The sequence below is a fragment of the Oncorhynchus kisutch genome, linkage group LG19 (assembly GCF_002021735.2).
Source record: "Oncorhynchus kisutch isolate 150728-3 linkage group LG19, Okis_V2, whole genome shotgun sequence".
NCBI classification, from domain to species: domain Eukaryota; kingdom Metazoa; phylum Chordata; class Actinopteri; order Salmoniformes; family Salmonidae; genus Oncorhynchus; species Oncorhynchus kisutch.
This window is the reverse complement of record NC_034192.2, coordinates 43472891-43491720: the sequence shown is the minus strand read 5'-3', so window position 1 is coordinate 43491720 and position 18830 is coordinate 43472891. Positions and strand designations below refer to the sequence as shown.

Here is an 18830-nt window from a genome sequence, read left to right as displayed (position 1 = left end):
GACGAGTGTGCGAGAGCGAGAGAGAGAGAAAAATTTAGAGTGTGCAAGAGAGAGAGAGAGAGAGAGAGAGAGAGAGAGAGAGAGAGAGAGAGAGAGAGTGTGTGTGGACGTGTATGAGAGAGCCAGAAAAAACACACACACATTCGCCCCTTTAGCCGAATTCAGTGTTGTCAGGGCTCTTGCAGTTCCCAATGTTTCGTTGCTGTGGCAACCAGAGGGAGGGATAGAGCGAGCAGCAAAAAAAATCAGCTGATTAGTTGGCATGGCAACAGAAAAGATGTAATCCCACCAGACACTCTAATCAATGCCCCCAGCACAGATGGTCTCCCGAGGATCAACAAGAAAGAGGCTGGCGGGCATACAGGCCTGGTCACGTGGTATCACTCCGCCACAATGGAAAAAAGAAAAAGTAGAGAAAAGGGGAATATTTTTTCCTCTACTAGCTCCTACCATTGAATATATGATTTAGGGCATTCTGGGGTTGTAGTATAGTCTATGCTACTTGGCTAAAATGTGACAATGTTTCTGTGTGCCTTGATAGTGTATTCATGAGTTATTCTTACTATTGGGATTAAGAGTCGGAACTACTTTTTGATAGTTATCGAGCTTAACGGTTAGTCGTTGGAGGGATGCTGTTCAGGCCGATAATGCGTATGTTTTTAGATAGATTAATGCGGATTAGACAGAAGCAATGTTTTTTTTAAATTATCAGAAGTGTTTAATGGACAATGGAAAGGGCTTTCATTCTAGTTTGAAAATCATTCCAGCTGCTTCTCATACTATTGACCTCCAGCCACAGTGCAAAAGTATGAGTTTAACAATACTGGCTACAGTGCTAAGTGAAATTCTGTATCGCTTCCATTGGTATTAACACAAAGACCTACACATGCTAAAATATGTTTTTAAACATCATGAAACCTTTTCATGGGAGTTAAATAAATTATACGGGTTGTTTGCCTCTGGGGGTACACTTGAGCCAAAAGGGGTCCCCTAAATGGACAGAAATATTGTCCAGAAGAAATGTATGAATATTATATCATATGTGTACATAAACTGTACAGCAAACGTTCAAGTCAAAATGTGATGGAAACAATTAAAAACGACTCCTCTATGATATCGGTTGGCTAAAGTGGCTTGTTAACAAAACCTTTAGTCTTACAACACGACACTTCACAGGACCGTACGAAAAGTATGGGCAACGGATGAAAATCCTGGTCAATAAAAACACTGTCCATAAAAAGGTAAGGCCCCTTGGAGGGTCCCCATTGATTTAAGATGCCTGTAATAAATATTGTGCACATTCGCTTAGCTAAGGGATCTCAACCACATATTCTGAGAGTAACACAGCATCCCATCATTCTCTACTGTATAAGATGCAACTGTAGGCCTTATTCATAATGGATTAGGTTTATATATCAATATTACTGAAAGATGATTCATTATGAATAAGGGCATAATAGAGCATTAATAACACATCTGTTACATGTAGTTACATTATAAAACATCAGACATTCATCATGTATTAGGCTGTAATACAGTTAATAACAGGAAATACATTCTATAGTCAAGTGGTCATTGTATTAGGCTGTAATATACCGTCATTACACTGATATTATGTACCAATTCATCACCCATATCTATTCAATTTGCCTTTTGCTTAAACAGTTTACACAATAAAGAAATTAAAATGAACAGGAGAGAGATAGAATCAGTGCCTGATAAACTAGGCTGGCTTTTTTCTTCTGTCCCCACAGGTAGCGATGGCCCACTGGGCTACAGTGACAAGGACCTTAGCCCAGATGCTACGATGCTACATCCACAGAGCACCCACCTGGTTCTTCTGTCCCCACAGGTAGCGAGGGCCCACTGGGCTACAGTAACAAGGACCTTAGCCCAGATGCTACGATGCTACATCCACAGAGCACCCACCTGGTTCTTCTGTCCCCACAGGTAGCGAGGGCCCACTGGGCTACAGTAACAAGGACCTTAGCCCAGATGCTACATCCACAGACCACCCACCTGGTTCTTCTGTCCCCACAGGTAGCGAGGGCCCACTGGGCTACAGTAACAAGGACCTTGGCCCCGATACTACGATGCTATATCCACAGAGCCCAGGTTTTTAATAACCTGCCCAGGGACTGTGGTTGAAAATTAGCCGGCTGGCTAAAACAGGCAGTTTTACTGAAAAGTTGATTAATGTGCACTGTCCCTGTAAAATAAAATAAACTCAAACAAACTATAGTAGGACCTGCTGGGTGTTGAATAGAGGTGCTGGGACACCATAGGGGTACTGCAGGGGGTACCATCATCCAAAAACCGACACTCCCGCCTCACACGCACACACACACACACATGCACACACACACAAACATGCACACATACAGATTACTCCCAGTGGGATTGCAGGGGCTTTTCCCTCTGGGATAGAGAAGCAGCCCGGGGATGAGGAATGGGGGGATGGAGGGAGGGGGTGGAGGAGAGGGAAGAGGGAGGAGAAGAGGGAAGAGGGAGGAGGGTGGAGGAGAGGGAAGAGGGAGTGAGGTAGAGAGCTCATTGAGATTCAGCGCTCCAGAGCCAGAAGCTTGGATGGAAGCTCCCGGAACGTGCTCTGTTAGTGGAATTTATTTTAATTAACAAAATTTCCCCTTCCTGATTTTGTTAAAGCTTGAACGGGGTGGTTGGTTGAGAAAATGTCACTGCAATGAAAAAAGGGTTCCAAAAGGGTTCTTCGGCTGTCCCCATAGGAGAAAGGGTTCTACATGGAACCCAAAAGTTTTCTACCTGGAACCAAAAGGGTTCTACCTGGAACAAAATTGGTTCCCCTATGGGGACAGCCGAAGAACCCGTTTGGAACCCTTTTTTCTAAGAGTGTATGGTATACACCTAACATGGTGGCCAGGTTTTATGATAACACTGTATTGTGGGTAAAATTGGACCTGCCTTAAAATCATGGTGTGTGCTTCAATGCAGTGTTCATTCAGGGCACAAGGAATTTCTGTAGCTATTCTCGCTAGCATGAGCCTCACTTTAAATTTAAAAGACAGTCTGCAGAACCAGATTCCAATGCAGTTTACCATCTGAATCAGGTAATGCTAGATTCTCCTGTTAAGAGACACGCCCAACATGCACTATATTTTCTTCGGCTTTGTGATTTGTTTTTTTATAAATGTAAAAAAATATATACTCTTATGGCATGGATACGAACATGAAATAAATATTTCAATTTGATAGTGAACTTCATAAAATCACATACGATCTTGGTGTTTTGGTCACAATGACAGCCTTGCATTGTATACAGCCTTGCATTGTATACAGCCTTGCATTGTATACAGCCTTGCATTGTATACAGCCTTGCATTGTATACAGCCTTGCATTGTATACAGCCTTGCATTGTATACAGCCTTGCATAAGCCACAATGACAGCCATACAGATACAGGAAAAAGTAGTCATGGCAGGGGCTGAACAGGGTATAACATTACGTTTGCCAACTTGGTCTCATAGACTAGATGTAACATAGTAAACAAAAATCTGGGATGCTAAAATTAGTATGATATGTTACGTTTGGTATGATTACATAAGACAGAAGGATACTTAAAGGAGAATTTCCATATTTGTGAAATAATCTCAATTTTTTATGTAAATGATTTGTTTTAGAAGGGTCCAGACACTTTTGGCTTGTTTTTGAGAAACTTATCCCAGCTGTGATTCACTTCCTCAGTGCTCGTTGTGCAGTATCAGGGATCAACCTACATCCCTATACTGAGAGCGTGTCCATTTCTAAAAGGACATATTTCGGTGTTTTTGGAGCTTGTCTTTTGCGTGCCCTGATACTGTACAACGTACAATGAGGCTGGGGAAAGGTTCTCAAAAACAAGCCAAATCACAAAAAAGGATGTGCGTATAATGCGAATGTCTAGCAACCCAAAAGTTGTGAGTTCAAATCTAATGAACTTTAGCATTTTAGCTAATTACCAACTTCACATCTACTTACTACTGTTTAGCTACTTTGCAAATTATTAGCATGCTAGCTAACCCTTCCCCTAACCTTAATCCTTTAACCTCCCTCCTAACCTTAACCCTAACCCCTAGCCTAGCTAACGTTAGTTACAACAAATTGGAATTTGTAACATACCATACGTATTGCAATTTCATAACATAGTTACACATTGAAATTTGGAACATATCATACAAACTGCAATTCGTAACTTATCATATGAATAGAAATTGATAACATATCATGCCAAATGGATGATGGACATCCACAAAAACATACCATTCTAAATGGAGTGTCCACGGATTTACATACAGAATCATACGAAATCCAATGAGATCAGTTTGCCGCCTGCAGCAGCAAGCGCTCAAAAGAAAAGGAAATGCTTTTAAACTATGTGATTAACTGAGTCTGTTATCAACACATTGACTGTTTTAGACTATTGTATTTTAATCAAGCAAGATAACTAAATGTGAAATCACTACTGAGTGAATGAACAAAATCATTTTGGAACAAACGCTTCCAGACATTTAAATTCTCTGTCAAAATCAACGTGTTAAAAAGACAATTCATGACGTTATGGTTAAAGTTACCACTAAAGATAAAGTTATCAGAATATTGGGCGTTCGCCTCCCGGAGATATTTTGCCCTCAAAGTTTTCCAAACTCAGTCTTGGGGGCCCCCCCTGGGTGCACATTTTGTTTTTTGTCCTAACACTACACAGCTGATTCAAATAACCTATTCATCATCAAGCTTTGATTATTTGAATCAGCTGTGTAGTGTTAGGACAAAAACCAAAACGTGCACCCAGGGTGGGCCCCAGGACCAGGTTTGGGAAACCTTGCCCTACAGTACTGAAATGCAAACACCAGCTAGTTGACATAGCGCCATCTCTATGCACTTGTTGATGTCCTCCTCCCACTGGAACATCCAACTCCTCCACTGTCATGTCAGAGTAGACCACCGTTGTCACAGAGAACATTCGGATGGACTACCTCCTAATCAACTCTCATCTGACACGCCAGGGCTGTCCCCTCTGTGTGTCCCAAGTCGTTTCCACTGAGGTGGATGAATATGATATATTCACGATCACACCTCGCCTTGGCGAGAGAGAATATTTCAGAACGCTTTCACTGAGAACAGCTCATCCATATTTCACACTCCTGTAGTCATCTACCCAGCTGCATTGTTTAATCACATGGTAAATATTTGCTTCAGTTTTTGTTTCCTTGCTTTCACCAATTTGCTTTGAGCAATGATCAGTAGGATTATGAGCTGGGATCTTATCAATAAATAAACCAATAAAACCCACAACATTGGGAGGGTTCACAAGGAGAGCACGTGTTAAACTGTATAATAATGATACATAATCACCTTCCATGGAAATTAAAATATATATATTTTTAAATCACATTAAAAAGAAAAAAAAATATGTTATAGGTGAGAATAGGCATTGGTCTAAAGCTGAAAAAGTAAGGAAATTCACATGAGCACCACAATGCCTATTCCACCCATGCTCTACCAAATCAAATTTGATTTGATTTGATATTCCAGCACAGAGCTTTGACCTACTACAGTATGTTGGTATTGAATTTCAAACTATGAGTAGGCAGGTTGCTTCGGATTCAAACCTTCTCAAACATCCTAATTCATACTCAGAGGGATAATGGACCTTACAGTGTCCTGCTTTTACAATTATGTACACTGATATATATATATATATATATATATATATATATATAGGGCAAGGAAACCCCACACCCTTACTCAAAGGGATAATGGACTTTACAGTGTCCTGCTTTTACAATTATGTACACTGATATATATATACAGTATATATAGGGCAAGGAAACCCCACACCCTTACTCAGAGGGATAATGGACTTTACAGTGTCCTGCTTTTACAATTATGTACACTGATATATATACACAGTATATATAGGGCAAGGAAACCCCACACCCTTACTCAGAGGGATAATGGACTTTACAGTGTCCTGCTTTTACAATTATGTACACTGATATATATATATATATATATATATATATATATATAGGGCAAGGAAACCCCACACCCTTACTCAAAGGGATAATGGACTTTACAGTGTCCTGCTTTTACAATTATGTACACTGATATATATATACAGTATATATAGGGCAAGGAAACCCCACACCCTTACTCAGAGGGATAATGGACTTTACAGTGTCCTGCTTTTACAATTATGTACACTGATATATATACACAGTATATATAGGGCAAGGAAACCCCACACCCTTACTCAGAGGGATAATGGACTTTACAGTGTCCTGCCTTTACAGTTATGTACACTGATATATATATATATATATATATATATATATATATATATATATATATATATATATATATATATATATATACACACTGCTCAAAAAAATAAAGGGAACACTTAAACAACACAATGTAACTCCAAGTCAATCACACTTCTGTGAAATCAAACTGTCCACTTAGGAAGCAACACTGATTGACAATAAATTTCACATGCTGTTGTGCAAATGGAATAGACAACAGGTGAAAATTATAGGCAATTAGCAAGACACCCCCAATAAAGGAGTGGTTCTGCAGGTGGTGACCTAAGACCACTTCTCAGTTCCTATGCTTCCTGGCTGACGTTTTGGTCACTTTTGAATGCTGGTGGTGCTTTCACTCTAGTGGTAGCATGAGACGGAGTCTACAACCCACACAAGTGGCTCAGGTAGTGCAGCTCATCCAGGATGGCACATCAATGCGAGCTGTGGCAAGAAGGTTTGCTGTGTCTGTCAGCGTAGTGTCCAGAGCATGGAGGCGCTACCAGGAGACAGGCCAGTACATCAGGAGACGTGGAGGAGGCCGTAGGAGGGCAACAACCCAGCAGCAGGACCGCTACCTCCGCATTTGTGCAAGGAGGAGCAGGAGGAGCACTGCCAGAGCCCTGCAAAATGACCTCCAGCAGGCCAAAAATGTGCATGTGTCTGCTCAAATGGTCAGAAACAGACTCCATGAGGGTGGTATGAGGGCCCGACGTCCACAGGTGGGGGTTGCGCTTACAGCCCAACACTGTGCAGGACGTTTGGCATTTGCCAGAGAACACCAAGATTGGCAAATTCGCCAATGGTGCCCTGTGCTCTTCACAGATGAAAGCAGGTTCACACTGAGCACATGTGACAGACATGACAGTCTGGAGACGCCGTGGAGAACGTTCTGCTGCCTGCAACATCCTCCAGCATGACCGGTTTGGCGGTGGGTCAGTCATGGTGTGGGGTGGCATTTCTTTGGGGGGCCGCACAGCCCTCCATGTGCTTGCCAGAGGTAGCCTGACTGCCATTAGGTACCGAGATGAGATCCTCAGACCCCTTTTGAGACCATATGCTTGTGCGGTTGGCCCTGGGTTCCTCCTAATGCTAGACCTCATGTGGCTGGAGTGTGTCAGCAGTTCCTGCAAGACGAAGGCATTGATGCTATGGACTGGCCTGCCCGTTCCCCAGACCTGAATCCAATTGAGCACATCTGGGAAATCATGTCTTGCTCCCTCCACCAACGCCACGTTGCACCACAGACTGTCCAGGAGTTGGCGGATGCTTTAGTCCAGGTCTGGGAGGAGATCCCTCAGGAGACCATCCGTCACCTCATCAGGAGCACTCCCAGGCGTTGTAGGGAGGTCATACAGGCACGTGGACGCCACACATACTACTAAGCCTCATTTTGACTTGTTTTAAGGACATTACATCAAAGTTGGATCAGCCTGTAGTGTGGTTTTCCACTTTAATTTTGAGTGTGACTCCAAATCCATACCTCCATGGGTTGATAAATTTGATTTCCATTGATAATTTTTGTGTGATTTTGTTGTCAGCACATTTGACTATGTAAAGAAAAAAATATATAAGAAGAATATTTAATTCATTCAGATCTAGGATGTGTTATTTTAGTGTTCCCTTAGTTTTTTGGGGCAGTGTATATAGTAGCAGGTTCAAGGGTGTGGGGTTTCCATGTCACCAAGTTCAATAACCAAACACGCACAAGGAGCACAACTAGAACGCAAATGGGGAGTTTATTAGGGAGTTTTGCACACTGGGGAAAAGAGGGGAATTCACCAACCATTTCACAGTCCACAATCTGTTCTCGTTGTCCGTTCTGTTCTCCAGAGGTAATCCTAAAACTCGGGTCCTCAGCCAAATCGGTTCGGTACACAGTGGAGGTTATCAAATAGAAAACACGATCATATTGGAAACACAAGTGGTCCTGAGCTTAATTCAATATTACACAAGTAAGTTAACAGTTACAGAAATCAGGAATGCAGACAGGCTCTATCTATCTGAGATACTGTCCCACACACCACCACCTGTTGTTATGTTGGGCACCAATTTACCAAAAAAAGGATGTTATTATGCAAAAAAAAATTTGATGACTTGTTTGCTAAAATAGGCATGTACCACATTACTATAAGGCAAAACATCTCAATCAAGCCTGATGGTCTGGTAAGTATAAAAGCAAAGCACCTTTCATTTATAAAAAAAGCATGAAATGTTAGCAGAATGGGATAATGTCTTACTGTGGTGTGTGAAGAATCCAATACTTCACCTTGTATACAGTTCAAATCATATTATTGTGGAAGCACAATAATTTGAGATGGTTTGAATCCTAAACAACCTGCCTACACATAGTTTGAAGTACAATACCAACATAGCTACTGTAGTAGCTCAAAGCTGTGTGCTGGAAAACCTTGGTAGAGCATGGGTGGAATAGGCATTGTGCCACTAATGTGAATTTCCTTTCTTTTTTGGCTTCAGACCAATGCCTATTCTCACTTACAAAGTAGCTTTTTTTAACTAGGTAAATCAGTTAAGAACAAACTCTTATTTGACGGCCTAGGAACAGTGGGTTAACTGCCTTGTTCATGCGCATAACGACAGATTTTTACCTTGCCAGCTGGGGGATTTGATCTAGCAACCTTTCAGTTTCTGGACCAACACTCTAACCACTAGGCTACCTGCCACCCCAAATTACAGGGGTTAGGACCGTGGCAGACCACCCATTAGGGAGTTAGGGGCAGTGGCCCACCACTAGGCTACCTGCCACGCTCAATGTATTAAACGATATCATAACCGCCATCGATAAAAGACAGTACTGTGCAGCCGTCTTCATCGACCTGGCCAAGGCTTTCGACTCTGTCAATCACCATATTCTTATCTGCAGACTCAGTAGCCTCGGTTTTTCTAATGACTGCCTTGCCTGGTTCACCAACTACTTTGCAGACAGAGTTCAGTGTGTCAAATCGGAGGGCATGTTGTCCGGTCCTCTGGCAGTCTCTATGGGGGTGCCACAGGGTTCAATTCTCGGGATGTCTCTTTTCTTTGTATATATCAATGATGTTGCTCTTGCTGCGGGCGATTCCCTGATCCACCTCTACGCAGACGACACCATTCTGTATACTTCTGGCCCTTCCTTGGACACTGTGCAATCTAACCTCCAAACGAGCTTCAATGCCATACAACAATCATTCCGTGGCCTTCTACTGCACTTAAACGCTAGTAAAACCAAATGCATGCTTTTCAACCATTCGCTGCCTGCACCCGCACACCCGACTAGCATCACCACCCTGGATGGTTCCGACCTAGAATATGTGGACATCTATAAATACCTAGGTGCCTGGCTATACTGCAAACTCTCCTTCCAGACTCATATCAAACATCTCCAATCCAAAATCAAATCTAGAGCCGGCTTTCTATTTCGCAACAAAGCCTCCTTCACTCACGCAGCAAAACTTACCCGAGTAAAACGGACTATCCTACCGATCCTCGACTTCGGCGATGTCATCTACAAAATAGCTTCCAATACTCTACTCAGCAAACTGGATGCAGTTTATCACAGTGCCATCCGTTTTGTTACTAAAGCACCTTATACCACCCACCACTGCGACCTGTATGCTCTAGTCGGCTGGCCCTCGCTACACGTTCGTCGCCAGACCCACTGGCTCCAGGTCATCTACAAGTCTATGCTAGGTAAAACTCTGCCTTATCTCAGTTCACTGGTCACGATGGCAACACCCACCCATAGCACGCGCTCCAGCAGGTGTATCTCACTGATCATCCCTAAAGCCAAAACCTCATTTGGCCGCCTTTCCTTCCAGTTCTCTGCTGCCTGCGACTGGAACTAATTGCAAAAATCTCTGAAGTTGGAGACTTTTATCTCCCTCACCAACTTTAAACATCTGCTATCTGAGCAGCTAACCGATCTCTGCAGCTGTACATAGTCCATCGGTATATAGCCCACCCAATTTACCTACCTCATCCCCATACTGTCTTTATTTTATTTACTTTTATGCTCTTTTGCACACCAGTATCTCTACCTGCACATGTTCATCTGATCATTTATCACTCCAGTGTTAATCTGCTAAATTGTAATTATTCACTCCTATGGCCTATTTATTGCCTCATGCCTTTTGCACACAATGTATATAGATTCTTTTTTTCTACTATGTTATTGACTTGTTTATTGTTTATTGTTTACTCCATGTGTAACTCTGTGTTGTTGTCTGTTCACACTGCTATGCTTTATCTTGGCCAGATCGCAATTGCAAATCAGCACTTGTTCTCAACTAGCCTACCTGGTTAAATAAAGGTGAAATAAAAAATATATATTTTTAAATTGGTATTTTATTTACCTTTTTACTGTATATTATATAATTCCTGGATTATGGATTATGTTTAAATTCTCATAAAAGTGCGGTAAATGTGTACATTTTCCTGTTTCAAAAATATATTGTTCAAAACAAGCTGTAGTTACTTACTACTCTGCCCCTTAGTGACTGCCAGCAGCAGCAGCTCCACCTCCGTGGGTGCACATGCCATGCCAACATTGCTTGGACTTTTTTGCTATGAGGGGAGCTGCCCCAATGAAATTGCATGATACCATAGCATAAATTACAACCGTACAAAGTGAATGGACCGTCCTTAGGCACTCAAATGTGCGTCTGCTCAGTCAGAACTTCTGGGTCTGCTCTAGTCTCCTCCCAATGAGTCTCTCGTGCCGGACAGCTTTTTTCCGCACTTGAGACTAGATCTGCTCTATCAGGTACAGATGGTGCTAAAGCAAAAAGCTAATTATAATTAACTTGTGAATAAATAATCATAACAGCCATGGAAGCCTGGGACCTGATAAACCGGACAACTGCAACCAACAAGAGTCGAAGGACAGAGGGATACACAAGCTAGAACCTTCTCATTGCGTATCTGGTAGGACAAAAAAGCATGGCCAATTTTGTTTACCACCATGTTGTTCATAATGTTCTATTGTAGGTGACAAGGCAACATGTTGTGTGGACTAAAACAGCATCACAAAGGTTGATCAAAATAATTAGCCAGCTACAGTTATTTTGAGAAACATTGAGAAATATTTTGAAATCATTTTAGGTCAAATTAACCAGTTATCTACCTTTGACAGCTGGTATCTTGCTAGCTAGTTAGCTCCCATGCCAATTTCAAGTCTTTCTAAACTAATATCTGACTAACTCGGAAATATGAAGTTATGAAAGTTAACTGGCTAGCACACCATGCTGTGTGATACTATCCTAGCTAGCTATCCCGAGTTAAATAATGTGTTTTCACTTATTGTATCTGAATGCTTATTGCGTTCTCCCTGGTTTCCACTAGTTACCACAGCCACAAAGTCAATATCTATATTGTAAAAGGTCATGAAAACAACATTTAAGGTGAGGGTTAGGCAAAAGGTTAAGAGTTTGGTTAATGTCAGGGTTAAGGTTATGTTTAAAATCACTTTTTAAGAAGAGAAATTGTAGAAATAGGTGGGCTTTATGACTTTGTAGCTATGGTAACAAGTGACGACCATTCTCCCTGGTGAACTCGTTCGTTCATGAGCTGGCTGCTTGTTCTAAATAGTATAATCTAATCTGTTAAAAACAGTGGCAGCATGTGCAGCAGTGGTTGCAAAAGTGAAATAGGTGTATTTATACTGTTGTTCAAATGCACAGATCGCTTTATATATCTTCTCAAAGAAACTACCGGTAGTTCAAAAACGTGGCATGATATTTCTGTCCTGCTGCTTTGTTGACAACTCCAACCACACCGCGCCCTGGGTATTCAGCCAATCAGCGGCAGCCCCTGGGTTAGGATTACAGACCTTACCTTTGTAAACATTGGTTTCCCATACTGGGTGACCATGGTGCACTGATCACAGTCCACAGTGATGCAGGAGTTGTGGAAAGACTCCTTGGAGTGTTTGAGGATGTAGTACAGGTCAGTGACTCCGCCCTCAAACACTGTGCTGAAGTAGCGCGGGATGAGCGTTCGTCCGATAGCTGAGAAAAAGAAAAAAGAAAATGATTATTTATAGTTGAAATATGAGACTAAAGTAGTGAAGGGTGAGTATCTGTCCAATTTAAAAGAGGGAAAAAGAGGACAAATACATAATTCACTCATCAAGTTGATTCATTTGTAGACTTGAGTTTTTAACAAACTAGCTTTTGTAGGATAACCATGATCTATTAAAATGTGTAGGTACCTGACAAAGACCTATAGGTGAATGGACAGTGTTACACCATGTATGCTAACTGGTTTTAGTCATTACTGATCTGCTTTCCTTTGTCTAGTTGTGAAAGTGTCCACACAGTAACAAAACATTTGTTTTGCAAAATACAGGTTCCTTTACTTGTTTGCCCATTTAGCGAGGGATTGATTTCAAGCAATCAAAACCTGGACAGTCTGGTGAGAAAGCTACAGGAAAGCTGTAGATGTTTACTAGAGAATGCTAAAAGAACTCAAAGCGCAGGAACGGCGTGGATTTAGAGTTTGACAAAAACAAGAGAAAGAGAGAGCACAGGAGGAAGAAGTATGTCAGTGTATTTTGCCCTCAGGCTTCCTTTCTTCTCTTCTCTCTGTTCTCTGTCAACTAGTTCTCTGTTTAAAGGAATATAATGCAGGATATGAAAGGACGATGCTTTAGGATACACTGTGACTATGCAAAACAGACAGGATATCTCTTCATCACGATATCACAAAACTATATCTCTTCATCACATTATCAGCTTGTCTGAGAAGTGAATGTGTAACAAGGAAAGGAGACAATGTATCTACAATAAAGTATACTGTATCTACTTGTTTGTGTTTATGTTCGAAGCAGCCATGTTGGAAAGGAGAATAGCAAAATATGAGTTCTTATTTGGGTTTGGGTTCCCAAGCAGCCATTTTGGAAAACAGAAAAAATACCAAAAAGACTAAGAAAGAGAAGAATCTGAATTTCCACTTTTGAATCAAAAAAAGCCCTGCATGTTGGAAATCTATCATCCTACTCTCTCTCCCTCTGTGAAACAAGCTTGTGATACTCTGCATTTTCTCTCTGTCAAATCTTCACTCTGTTGTGTGGAATTATGTTCCTCTGTTCCCCAGAGGGAGCAAAGCTAGGGAAATAAAACTTCATTTAGAAATGTCCCCCAAAGACAGTAGTGGCTGAGGCTCCTGAGGTTATGACACTGCAGAGAGAGAGAGAGAGAGAGAGAGAGAGAGAGAGAGAGAAAGAGAGAGAGGGAGCGGGAGAGAGAGAGAGGAAAAGGAAGTACCCGTGACTGGCATGTTTTTTCAAATTCAATAATACTGGGCATGACTAAATAAAGATATAAAATGTTTGGCAGTGTGTGAGCCGTGGCTGCAGGATGGAGGGAGGAAGGGAGAGAGGGAAAGGAGGGAGGAAGAAGGAGCGTGACCAGTGGCTGGAAGAGGGAGGGAGGGAGGGAGGGAGGGAGGGAGGGAGGGAGGGAGGGAGGGAGGGAGGGAGGGAGGGAGGGAGGGAGGGAGGGAGGGAGGGAGGGAGGGAGGGAGGGAGGGAGGGAGGGAGGGGAAGAGCTGCAGCCCCAAGTCGCTGTGTGTGTAAATGAGAGGTAGATGGAGAGAGAGGCAATGGGAGAGAGAGGAACAGGTGGAGAGAGAAGATGGGAGAGAGGTAGAGGGAGAGAGAGGAGATAGGAGAGAGAGATGTTAGAGAGAGGTAGAGGGAGCTAGAAGAGATGGGAGAGAGAGGTAGAGGGCGAGAGAGGGGAGACTGGTGAGAGAGGTAGAGGGAGAGAGAGGAGATTGGAGAGAGGTAGAGGGAGAGAGAGGAGATGGGAGAGAGGTAGAGGGAGAGGGAGAGAGAGGAGATGGGAGAGAGAGGTAGAGGGTGAGAGAGGAGGTGGGAGAGAGAGGTAGAGGGAGAGAGAGGAGATGGGAGAGAAAGGAGGTGGGAGAGAGAGGAGATGGGAGAGAAAGGAGGTGGGAGAGAGAGGAGAAGGGATGGAGAGGGAGAGAGAGGAGATGAGAGGAGATGGGAGAAAAAGGAGGTGGAAGAGAAAGGAGGTGGGAGAGAGAGGAGAAGGGAGAGAGAGGTAGAGGGAGAGAGAGGAGAAGGGAGAGAGAGGGAGAGAGAGGAGATGAGAGGAGATGGGAGATGTAGGAAAGAGAGATACCCAGATATATTTCTAGCACACATTACCTACCCAGAGGCTTCAGTAGAAGGTTTGCATGAGGAGCCTCAACCAAAACATATCCCACAAAATAACACTGCACACCCCACCAAAGACACACTGATAGAGCGTGTAATGGCAGGCGTGTAATGGCAGGCGTGGTAAACAGTTTACCATTTCAAGCTCCGTAGTCCAATGTTTCCCCTTCATATTTTTTTAGGCGGAGTGCAAAGAGATACAAAGCATCTGAAGTAGAGGTCGACCGATTATGATTTTTCAACGCCGATACCGATACCGATTACTGGAGGACCAAAAAAAGCTGATACCGATTAATCATTATTTGTAATAATGACAATTACAACAACACTGAATGAACACTTATTTTAACTTAATATAATACATCAATAAAATCTATTTAGCCTCAAATAAATAATGAACCATGTTCAATTTGGTTTAAATAATACAAAAACAAAGTGTTGGAGAAGAAAGTAAAAGTGCAATATGTGCTAACGTTTAAGTTCCTTGCTCAGAACATGAGAACATATGAAAGCTGATGGTTCCTTTTAACATGAGTCTTCAGTATTCCCAGGTAAGACGTTTTAGGTTGTAGTTATTCTAGGAATTATAGGACTATTTCTCTCTATACCATTTGTATTTCATTAACCTTTGACTATTGGATGTTCTTATAGGCACTTTAGTATTGCCATTGTAATAGTATAGCTTCCGTCCCTCTCCTCGCTCCTCGCTCTAAATATTCCTGTTACATTGCACAACCTTCAATGTTATGTCATAATTACGTAAAATTCTGGCAAATTAGGCGACCCAAACTGTTGCATATACCCTGACTCTGCGTGCAATGAACGCAAGAGTAGTGACACAATTTCACCTGGCTAATATTGCCTGCTAACCTGGATTTCTTTTAGCTAAATATGCAGGTTTAAAAATATATACTTCTGTTTATTGATTTTAAGAAAGGCATTGATGTTTATGGTTAGGTACACATTGGAGCAACAATACGCACCACATCGATTATATGCTACGCAGGACACGCTAGATAAACTAGTAAAATCATCAACCATGTGTAGTTAACTAGTGATTATGATTGATTGATTGATTGATTGTTTTTTATAAGATAAGTTTAAGGCTAGCTAGAAACTTACCTTGGCTTACTGCATTCGTGTAACAGGCAGCCTCCTTGTGGAGTGCAATGAGAGGCAGGTGGTTAGAGCGTTGGACTAGTTAACTATAAGGTTGCAAGATTGAATCCCCGAGCTGACAAAGTAAAAATCTGTCGTTCTGCCTCTGAACGAGGCAGTTAACCCACCGTTCCTAGGCCGTCATTGAAATTATGAATGTGTTCTTAACTGACTTGCCTAGTTAAATAAAGATGAAATAAAGGCGTAAACAAAAAAACAAAAAATGTAATTGTCCAAAAATACCGATTTCCGATTGTTTATGAAAACGTGAAATCGGCCCTAATTAATCGGCCATTCCGATTAGTCGGTCGACCTCTAATCTGAAGCTAATATATTGGGGTATGGTGGAGTTGTGGATGGTAACAGAGCTAGTGTGTGTGTGTGTGTGTGTGTGTGTGTGTGTGTGTGTGTGTGTGTGTGTGTGTGTGTGTGTGTGTGTGTGTGTGTGTGTGTGTGTGTGTGTGTGTGAGAGAGAGAGAGAGAGAGAGAGAGAGAGAGAGAGAAGGTATAGGTGTGTGCAAATGTATTTTTTGGTACGATACAAAATGAATGGATCAGGGACATGGCGAGAGTCTTTACGAGCCTCAAGGTTATTCAAATGATGACCTCTTACAATTAACACCACTACAGTGACGGAAACCTCAAGCTCACAAATAAACACTCATTGATTTTGAAACATTTCCTTCCCCTTGTCTCTCTCTCTCTCTCTCTCACTCTCTCTCACTCTCTCACTCTCTCTCACTCTCTCTCTCTCTCTCTCTCTCTCTCTCACTCGCTCTCTCACTCTCTATCACTCATCTCTCTATTCTCATCTCTCTCTCGCTCATCTCTCATCGCTCTTGCTCTCTCGATCTCTCATCTCTCTTATTCCCATCTCTCTTTTTTATCACCAAGTTGATTGGCCCATCTTCAGAGGCGGGCACACGAGAGATAGGATTAGCTGCCGCTTGTTTGGGTGAACATGACGAACAACATATGTCTCTCAAGTAATGTGTACCCAAACACGCAATTTAGAAATAATTAACGGCATGTTAATTAGACACATTAATTCATGCCACTTTGTGGGATTGTTCCCCCCGTGAGTTAGTCCCCAGGACCGCTGCCAGGATCCTGAGCCAACAAGACGTGAGAGAAACAGTTTGGGCTCGGAGCAGAACGAGGGTTGTCTGGAAAGGGGGCCGTTGGCTGGCTTTCTACTAGAAGGGGGGGGGGGGGGGGGGGGGTGTGTCTCTGGGTGTATGTGTGTCTGTGGGTGTACTGTATGCTGGTGAGAGGGATGTGCTGAAAATGGTGAGAGGGATGTGCTGAAAATGCTGAGAGGGATGTGCTGAAAATGGTGAGAGGGATGTGCGGAAGGTGGTGAGAGGAATGGTCTAAAGGTGGTGAGAGTAATGGCATTAAGATGGTGAGAGGAATGGTATTAAGGTGGTGAGAGGAATGGTCTGAAGGTGGTGAGAGGAATGGTCTGAAGGTGGTGAAAGGAATGGTCTGAAGGTGGTGAGAGGGATGGTCTTAAGGTGGTGAGAGGAATGGCATTAAGATGGTGAGAGGAATGGTCTAAAGGTGGTGAGATGAATGGTATTAAGGTGGTGAGAGGAATGGTCTAAAGGTGGTGAGAGGAATGGTATTAAGGTGGTGAGAGGAATGGTATTAAGGTGGTGAGAGGAATGGTCTGAAGGTGGTGAGAGAAATGGTCTGAAGGTGGTGAGAGGGATGGTCTTAAGGTGGTGAGAGGAATGGTATTAAGGTGGTGAGAGGAATGGTCTGAAGGTGGTGAGAGGAATGGTCTTAAGGTGGTGAGAGGGATGGTCTGAAGGTGGTGAGAGGAATGGTCTGAAGGTGGTGAGAGGAATGGTCTGAAGGTGGGGAGAGGAATGGTCTGAAGGTGGTGAGAGGGATGGTCTTAAGGTGGTGAGAGGAATGGTCTGAAGGTGGTGAGAGGAATGGTCTGAAGGTGGTGAGAGGTATGGTCTTAAGGTGGTGAGAGTAATGGCATTAAGATGGTGAGAGGAATGGTCTAAAGGTGGTGAGAGGAATGGTCTTAAGGTGGTGAGAGGAATGGTATTAAGGTGGTGAGAGGAATGGTCTGAAGGTGGTGAGAGGGATGGTCTTAAGGTGGTGAGCGGAATGGTCTGAAGGTGGTGAGAGGAATGGTCTTAAGGTGGTGAGAGGAATGGTATTAAGGTGGTGAGAGGAATGGTCTGAAGGTGGTGAGAGGAATGGTCTTAAGGTGTTGAGAGAAATGGTCTTAAGGTGGTGAGAGGAATGGTCTGAAGGTGGTGAGAGGGATGGTCTTAAGGTGGTGAGAGGAATGGTATTAAGGTGGTGAGAGGAATGGTCTGAAGGTGGTGAGAGGAATGGTCTGAAGGTGGTGAGAGGGATGGTCTTAAGGTGGTGAGCGGAATGGTCTGAAGGTGGTGAGAGGAATGGTCTTAAGGTGGTGAGAGGAATGGTATTAAGGTGGTGAGAGGAATGGTCTTAAGGTGGTGAGAGGGATGGTCTTAAGGTGGTGAGCGGGATGGGAGTTGCTGGAAAGGAGAAAGGTGAAGTCCAGAGGGACTGTAGTGGGAGCATGCTATATGCTAGATTTCAGTCTCCCTTCTTTATATCATTGGGATCTCCTGGTTGAATAAAGGGCTAACAGAAAATGACCATTGACCATTAATCAACCACTAACCATAATACAGTTGACTATCTGGTCATTGAGTCCAGTTAGTCACAGCTGAATCTGATATGTAATACCTCCTATTTCCGAAAGGGTCAACCATTCAGTTGACTTGTGGAGGAGGCACAACAGCTCAATAGAGTCTGCCAATAACAATTATTAAAGATTCTAGTCCACTGTATTGTTTTACAGTTAACAGTATAGTAACTAAGCCAACATTTCACCTTTTTCACCTAGTAAGCATTTACATAAAATACAACAAATGATCATAAACTTGACTGAACTTTAGTTTCAGTGTTGTCACCTGTGGTCATCTCATTCCTATGAGCTGCCTCAGCACGGACAGTAAGATGATGAGATAGAAGTCATAGGAGGAGTATCCCACAGAGTCAGGGAAAATTAAAAAGGGAAAAAGGTGAGAAAGTGGAGAGATACTCGAAGGGGGATTATGCATAAAATGTAGCTTTCCTCACTGCAGACAAGAACACATTAGAGAGGAAGGGAGAAATGGT

At 42.7% G+C, this 18830-nt stretch overlaps 1 protein-coding gene across 4 annotated transcripts in view; it reads right to left on the bottom strand.

The window, feature by feature from the left end:
- The window catches only part of LOC109864857 (LIM domain-binding protein 2), a 112975-nt gene that overhangs the window by 29125 nt on the left and 65020 nt on the right, over positions 1 to 18830 (bottom strand). For all 4 annotated transcript variants that reach the window (XM_020452861.2, XM_020452862.2, XM_020452863.2 and 1 more), the window contains exon 3: positions 12149 to 12321. In XM_020452861.2, the coding sequence (XP_020308450.2) occupies positions 12149 to 12321 (173 nt within the window). The remainder of the gene's footprint in view (positions 1 to 12148; positions 12322 to 18830) is intronic.